Source organism: Giraffa tippelskirchi, chromosome 4 (assembly GCF_054371585.1).
Source record: "Giraffa tippelskirchi isolate mGirTip1 chromosome 4, T2T-mGirTip1v1.2.pri, whole genome shotgun sequence".
Classification (NCBI taxonomy): Eukaryota; Metazoa; Chordata; class Mammalia; order Artiodactyla; family Giraffidae; genus Giraffa; species Giraffa tippelskirchi.
The window spans coordinates 74,945,142-74,952,849 of NC_137278.1; the positions used below are offsets into that span (position 1 = coordinate 74,945,142).

Here is a 7,708-nt window from a genome sequence, read left to right on the forward strand (position 1 = left end):
CGAGAAACATTTGCTATTTCCCTCTCGAGGAGTTTTTTTTTTTTTTTTAAACAAATTCCGAACAGAGATGGCGGTTTTTTTTCTTCTCTTTTTGTCCGTTTTGCTTTTGTCGTCTTGTCGTCGTGGTGGCAGTCGGTTTTTGTATAGTCGACTCTTTTTTAATCGTTTTTAACTAGAGAGAGTATTTTCCCAGATACAAATAAATCGTCATGCAGGTGGGGTGCCGGGTCCGTGGGAACCGAAAGGAGAAGCCGTGCTTGTCCTAGAAAGTATACAATTGTCACCTCTTTTATGTTGTCTGCCCGCAGTATCAGCGTTTGTGACTGTCTGTTGGCTGTCGCGGTCCTTTGGGGTGGCCGTGGTGGTAGATGGTGGTTGGGAGTTATTGATGGTTTGCGTTTAACTTGTTATTTTTCTTGGTTTTTATATATTTTTGGCTGGAGTGGAAGTGTGTGTGTACTGAGGTGTGTGTATGATTGTGTATCCTGATTTCGGTTTGTTCTGGGGATGGAGGAGGAAGAGGCGGTCAAGGAGGAGGAGGGGAAGGAGCGGGGAGGGGGGAGGAGGGCGGCCTTGGGTATCATACATCACATTCCGAGTCGCTGGAGGTTACCGAGAGGATGGAGGTGCCGGTGTCCGCGCGCTCAGTCAGGCTCGACACGCTGGTGGTGGGACTGGCCGCTGTGGACGGCGACTCTGCTGAGCCGTGCGTGGGGCATCCGGGCTCGGCCAGCGAGCGCATGCCGCTGGGTCCAATGGCCTGGTGCTGGAGCCTACGGGAGACAGAAAACGGCGCGCGCCCTGACACCGCGGCCCCAACACCCGGCTCCAACAAGCCGCCACCCCAAGCCCGCGCCGCCAGGAGCCGGGCCTGCCGCCCCCCGTGCTACTCCGCCTTCCCCAACCCAGTGCCCTTTGCCACCGCACCCCCAGACTCCGCTCTCTGCGCTCATCCCCCTCCTGCGGGCACCTAGCCGATCCCGAGCACAGCAGAGCCTCCCCCAGCGCGGTCTGGGCTCCCGTCCCCCTTTCCCCGGGGTTCTCTGGGGCCTCCCAAGGCTTCCCAAATCAGGGCGGGCCTGGGAGGAAGAGGTAGAACCCCAAGCCGGCCGCCTGGGGAGGCCTGGGCGCTTGCTGCGAAAGAGGCCCAGCCCCAAAGGGGCAGAAGTCAGGGAGAGGCAGGATGTTTCTACTTCCCCAGCCCCTGGGACTCTTCAGACTCAGTTGGCTGTCCCTGGAGCAGACAGGTCCCCTCCCTGCCTCCTGCTTCAGCTCCCCCAAGCACAAATCCAGAGCTGCCGGATGCTTGCCCGCAGCCTCTCCCGTGGAGGACCGGTTGGCTTTGCTCTCTGGATCCCTGAGCAGAGCGCAAAATCGGGGGAAGAGAAAATGGTGACGCTGGGAGCAGAAAAGGGGGGGAAGAGGAGCGAGAGAGAAAGTGGGCGATAGAGGAGGCAGGAGGAGACCATAGAGCCGTCTTTGGCTGCCCCTTCCCCCCTCCAGGCTGCCAGTACCTAGTGTCTCTGAGTTCTCCCCGCAAGGAGGCCTTCCCCTGGTCCTGGGCGCTGCCCTCATCGGACGAAAAATTGGCTCCACAGGCATGGGTGAGAGGGCCAAAGGTTCAGGCCTGGGCCATCTAAACTGGAAAACACTCCCTCCCTCCAGGGATTCACACTCAACCCGCAGCCCAGCTGTCAGCAGCTGCGGCCTGGCTCCCTGCAGTGCATTAGGCCAGGGTGCACCCAGGCAGGCTCGGGATACAAGCTTTCCCTTGGGGTTTCACCCAACTCTCTCCTTCCCCTGTTCCTCCTCACTTCTTTATTTTTCTCCCTACTTCCCCCAGGCCCAGCTCTGCTGACAGGTAAAGCCCAGTACAACTTTGTGACTTTGTGGCCAACTTCCCAGGACAGCAAGGCAACTTCTGCTCCTGCTTATTCCCTAATTTAGTGGACCAACGGCATGTTCCTTGGCTAAGGCAAGAGGGCTGCACCGACACCCACAGCCTCTCCACTCCCAGCCTGGTTCTCCAGTTGCTGGTCAGACAACTTGCAACGCCTTGGGAACAGGCCTGCTGCACGGCGGCCACCCCGGCCTTTCCCCTTTGTGGCAGGGACCCAGTTCAATTTCCTCTCCCAGACGTTCATGGATTCCTCCTGGGGTTTTTGCAGTGCGTGGAAGTAACAGCCAGGTGGCAAGGAGCTCTTTCCTTCCGTCCCTGTCTGCAGGCTCCAGCGGAGCCCGGAGCCGGAGCCCGGGCTGATAAGGCTGGCGCGGGTGCAGCGCGGGTCTAAGGCTCCCAAGGACCCGACCCAGAGGTTATGGACACTCAGGACCTCATACACACTCTCTCCACACTGACAAGAGCCCCTTCAAGGCAAAAACAGCCCATACGTCCACGCCCGCCCTTCTTCCGCACTCCCGGGCAAGCGGAAACTTTCTCCCAACTGACCAAGAGGTCTAGGCTTCTCGCGCTCTCGGCAGCCGCTCACCTCCTGCCTCCTGTCCGCTCAGGCCTCTTTTCCACCCATCTCCCGCTCCCCGTCCCCGGAGACGGTAGCCAGGCCGCGGGGCCCCCGCCACTGACCTGTTCTTGGCCGCCGCGGCGCGGTCGCGCTGCCTCCGGTTCTTAAACCAGTTGCCTACTTGTGTGGGAGTGAGGCCGGTGGCCTGCGCCAGTTCGCGTTTCTTGCTGGGGTTGGGGTAGGGGTCCTGCAGGTACCACTCCCGCAGCAGGCTCCGAGTCCGCTCCTTGAAGCAGTGCGTCTTCTGCTCGCCGTCCCAGATGGTGCGCGGCAGCGGGAACTTCTTGCGCACGCGGTACTTGTCCACCGGGCCGAGCGGGCGGCCGCGCAGCTTCTCGGCCTCCTGGTAGTGCGCCTCGAGCCACATGGCCTGCAGCTTGCCGTGAGACTCCTTGGTGAACTTGTGGTTCTCCAGGATGTGGTAGAGGTCGCGGAAGTTGCCCGTGTGGAAGGCGACCACAGCGCGCGCGCGCAGGATGGACTCGTGCTTGTTGATGGCCTCGCACGCCCCGGGGGCCACGGGCAGCGACCAGAGAAAGCGGCCCAGCCGCTCGATGTCGCCCGTCTCCTCCAGCGTCTCGCAGACGCTGGCCACCTGCTCCGGCGAGAAGTTGAGGGTGGGCAGCTGGAACATGGACAACTCTTCCGGGGGGGCCCTGGAGCCGCCGCCGCCGCCTCCCGCTCCGCCAGCACCGCCGCCTCCCACACCGTTCCCGCCGCCGCCGCCGCCTCCCGAGCCGTTCCCGCCGCCGCTACTCGCCAGAAGTAGGGAGCGGTGGTGAGAATCGGCGAAGTTTGGCAACAAGAAGTGGGAGGAATAGAGGTCTAGGGGGGAGCGGAATACCATGGACTGACCTGAGAGGAGAGGAGAAAATTCAGGGAGAGGAAGAGAGACGGGAGGAAGAGGAGGAGAGGGGCGATGAGGACCAGGAGGAGGGAGAGGAGAGGGGGGAGGCGGAGGAGGGAAGGAGGGGGGAGCAGGAGGAGGGGGAGGAGGAAGGGCGTAAGGGACACCCACACCCTGAACACATCCACACACACACACACCCGCGCAGCCACATAGAGAGGGAGGAAGGAGAGCGGCCCGGTGCGCGCGCGCAGAGAGAGAGCCCGAGACAGAGAGAGGGAGAGGGGGAGAGAGCGAGCGAGAGCCAACCACCGCCGAGTCAAGATTCAGCGATTCCACAGCAATCGCCCTAATGACAACAGCCTCATAATATCTCCCCTAAATCCACAGTGAGTGCAGCATTGAAACATTTTGTTTCGCTTTTCTATTGGTCTGCGGCTTGTCGTTGTAGCGTTGCCACGGCAACCGCTGCCAATCACTGTCAGCCCTGCCAATCAATACCGAGAACGTAAGGACGGTTTTACCACTTAGCGGGGGGGGGGGGGGTGAGGGGGAGAGGAGGTAAAGAGGGAGAAAGGGGGAGAATTTTTTTTTAAATCTTAGCAACTCTTAATCTCACCACTTCCCCTTCTTTTCCTCACTCTCTCCTCGTTTCTGTCTCTGAGCTCCTCTTTCCCCCTCTTCCCCAAAGAAGTTGGTCCAGAAAATTTACAAGCCATAGACATATAGTTGTTGAAAGGGATGAGCAATTAAAGGGGGGATTTTGTTGGGAGGTGAGAGGCTCCCCACACTACATGAAGGCCGGGGGCCGGCCCCCAAGGAGAGGCCGAGGGCCAGCGGAGCCAGCACGGTTTGCACACGGTGTGCCCGTCGGGCGCTTCTTTCTGCCTATGTGAGCACTAATAGTGGCGAGAAAGAAAGGAGAGATGAGATCATGGGGCCCACCGCGCGCAGACCCTGGTTCCGCGGGCTGCGGCGCCCCAGGATCTCTTATTTTGGGGGGCATATGGCTCCTGGGAGCCGGATCTCAGGACCCAGGGCTCAGGAGGCCACTCTGGCCTTCCTAGTCTGAAATCTTCAGCCACATTTACCCCCAATTTCCTCTGCATTGAATCTTGTTTCTCTTTAATTCTGGTTCCAGTCAAGAAGCCTTGATTTCCCCTATTGCCTTATATTTTTAAATAGCAGTAGAAATAACATCATAAGGATGTTATGGAAAGGTGGGCCCCCTTTCCATCATAAAAGGGGGCCCACCTCTTTGTTTCCCCCCAGGTTTCAGCTGCCTCCCTAGGGAGTGGTGGAGAAGGTTGGGTTGAGATGACTGAAAGCCCTCTTCCCCCTCCCCAAGATGCCCAATAGCCCCATAACCTCCAAGGGGCTAGTGGATCTGGCTACCAACCCCAGAAGGCACTCAAACTTTGGAGGCTGCCGGGAAGAAGCAAGCAGGCCTGAAAATTGCTTGTTTGCTCACATAGTAAAGAAAAAAATCCATGTAACATAATAAGCCTAAAACAAACCCCAAAAGGCCCATGACATGAAGAGAGCCCTCCCTCCCCCTGGCCACTGCAACCTCCAGGCCAGGCATGGGTTTTTATTCTAAGGTATGTTGCTTTTAAGAACATGTAATCAGCATCTTGAGCCGGGCCTCCCTTTGTGAGGCTTCTGTAACTAGGGAAGTGTGATTTACGCAGATTTGTCGGGGTCAGTGATGTCTTTCCCCTGAGCACTGTGTATATTTAGACAGGACTCGGTTTGGTGTTAAAAAGTGTATATTTTGAATGAGTTCACACACAGTAGCCAACAATGCCCACATTGTCGGCCCGTGTACAACGTGTATTGAAAACGCAGCGTCCAGACTTCAACTAATCTGCCCTCAATAAAGCTGAAATAATTATCCTAAGCTGCCTTTCCAGAAGAAAAATCATTGAGGAATTCAAAACTTTTTTTCTTTAAAAAAAAAATCTTTTCTACATTCCGATGCAGATCTGGGGGGGGGGGAGGCACTGAGACCACACCACTTTGCAGATCTCAAAGAGGGAGGCGAGAAAGACAGACTGTAAGAGAATTTAAAGAGGAAACAACGCGACTAGGACTGTAAGTGTCCCAATCCCTAAACCCCTAGTTCTGGCCTCCTTAGGCCTTGACTCCCCCAGCACCAGCCTTCCAGGGTGAGACATGCAAGCTGCTTTGGAGGCTCCACTGCAGCTGGGAGGCTGTGGGCTGGGCGAAGGGACTAGAGACCGGCCACTCAGCCCCCAGGCAGCTAGGGTCGCTGGTCTTAAAACCGCTGACTGAGGCAGTTAAATATTTGCCCAAAGGGAAGACCTGCCAAGCCCCACTTTGTGGGGCTCCGTGTATCTCTCCCCTCCATGAATCTTCCTCCCGGCCGAGTCCTTTTCTGCTCAGCTGAAAAGCTCTAGGCGGTCGCTCACTGAGGGCCCAGAAAGAGCCCTAAGGTTGGGACACAAAAACAGACACTTCATCTTTTCTTCCCGATCCTTTCTCTCCTTTCTCTCGTCGGGGAAGGATTATAGGCTGACGGGTGGGAGGGGGAAGGGGCAGGAGGAGGAAGCGGGGGAGGAAGGAATGAAAAAGGGGAGGGGAGTGGGTATTGTGCCGCGTGTGGGGGGAGAATTCCTACGGGTGGGTTTCCGAATATTGTGTTCAACTTTTTGAAAACAGCTCGTGACCCCGAAACTGCATCCCCTGGAACCGAGGACCCAAGGCGCCGGGCGGGCGGGTGAACCCAGCCAGTCCCCTCCCAGTCCCCGCAACCCCCGCCTCCGGGTTGGGGCGACCCGGCCTCTCCCCGCCGCTGCTGGGCCAGCCCCGGAGGGAGGCTGGGCAGGTGCCGCGGGCTCTGCCGAAAGCGCTGAAATCGAAAACCGTCGTCACTCCAGGAGAACTGAAGCAAGTGGGGCTGAGGTTCAGCTCGGCGGCATCTCTGCCCCCAGCCTCAGCCAGGGAGCCTGCCGAGCCGCCGCACCCCTCCTGCGGCTCGCTGGGTGCAAAGCGGAGCGGGGGGCGGCAGCCAGGCGCGCAGCTTTGTACGCCCGGCCAGGGCCGGGAGCAGCGCGGTGGGCGCGCAGCCCGTGGCTGTCTGAGCCTCCCCGCAGAGCCGAGCTCCGCGCCGCCCACCGAGCCCACTCCGCGGTCCCGCAGCTGCCAGCGGTTCTCCGCTCCGGCCCGAAGCACCGCGCCTGCCGCCGGGAGCTCGTAAGTTGAGAGTCCAGAGAGCTGGGGAGGGAGGCGGGGCGCCTTGTCCGCGGCACGGATCGCTGGACTGGCTCCCGGCTGAGCTGGGAGGACAGACTCGGCAGGATGTCGATCTAAGGTGCAGACGGGAGGTTGGTGGGGAGGTGGAGCGGCAGAGCTTCCCCTCCCAAATTCCTAGACGCTGGGCGTTGGGGAGGGATGTTAGGAGAAGAAGGACCTCGGGTTCTGGGGCCCAGGCTGCGTGCCCCGCTGCTATGGGGATCCGACGTGCTGGGCAGCGCGAGGGCCGGGAGGTGGGCCTGGGGGACGCCTGGAGGAGGTGGCGCGCAGGGGGCTCCTGCTCCCTGGGTCTCTCAGAGAAGGGAGATCTGGATGGATAGGTCGGCCCGCGGAGTCTCTAGGTGTCTTCTGCTCTCTGGCTGCTCAGACTCCGGGATCTGGGATATGGCACCAGAACAGGCTGAGGTCACAAAATTGTCACCATCGCCTCTGCTTTAATCGTGACTCAGGCGATGGGAAGTACAGCAGTACAGGTGATGAGGGGAGAAAGGGCTTTTGGGCTGGAAGATAGCCTTCTCTTACCAGGACCTACTGGGCATTTACTTACAAATGTCATTCCCAACCGAGGCAGTCTCAACTCCACCAGAAGAGGTGCCTAAGAGAGTCCCACTCTCTCCTAGTTTCTGTTACCGGCAAAGCCAAGGGGTCTGGAAGCCTCCGAGAGAGGAAGACCCGAGGGCTGGGGCAGCGGCACCCACTCGACCTCGCTCATCTCCATAGGCCTGTTTGTCCTGAGGGGCAACGCTTGTCAGGCCCCCAAGACTTCAGGAGGCGGGAGCTGGCCCGCGGTCTGGGCCTCCCCACAAGCTGCAAACTGAGGCGCTTGGCGCCGACGGCCAAGGAGGGCGCAGGGGAGTGCAGCACGCAGGCGGGGAGGCCGAGAAGCCCTTCAAGGACCCCGATTACTTTCCTTTGAATGAAAAACAACAACAACAACAACTGCTCCCTTCCCGCGCCCCCGCCCCTCCTTACCCTCCGGGGACCAGCGCTCCCAGTAATTGTCGACCGGGACAGTAAACACAGCTCAGTTGCCTCAACTTTCTCCGTACATAAAAAGTTCCCG

General features: G+C 59.2%; 1 protein-coding gene across 1 annotated transcript; it reads right to left on the reverse strand.

The window, feature by feature from the left end:
- Positions 1-580: 580 nt before the first annotated feature.
- SIX3 (SIX homeobox 3) lies at positions 581-3,369 on the reverse strand. Its single transcript, XM_081483686.1, has 2 exons — positions 2,585-3,369; positions 581-773 (listed from the first exon to the last, which is right to left on the reverse strand). The coding sequence occupies exons 1-2, from the start codon at positions 3,367-3,369 to the stop codon at positions 581-583; spliced, it is 978 nt and encodes a 325-aa protein (XP_081339812.1).
- Positions 3,370-7,708: the final 4,339 nt, after the last annotated feature.

What these genes read in the sequence shown, in the direction of transcription:
- SIX3 (XM_081483686.1), bottom strand. Translation starts at nt 3,369, where the DNA reads ATGGTATTCCGCTCCCCCCTAGACCTCTATTCCTCCCACTTCTTGTTG. An exon ending in GCCGCGGCGGCCAAGAACAG is followed by an intron (nt 774 to 2,584) that starts GTCAGTGGCGGG and finishes TGTCTCCCGTAG; the next exon opens with GCTCCAGCACCAGGCCATTG.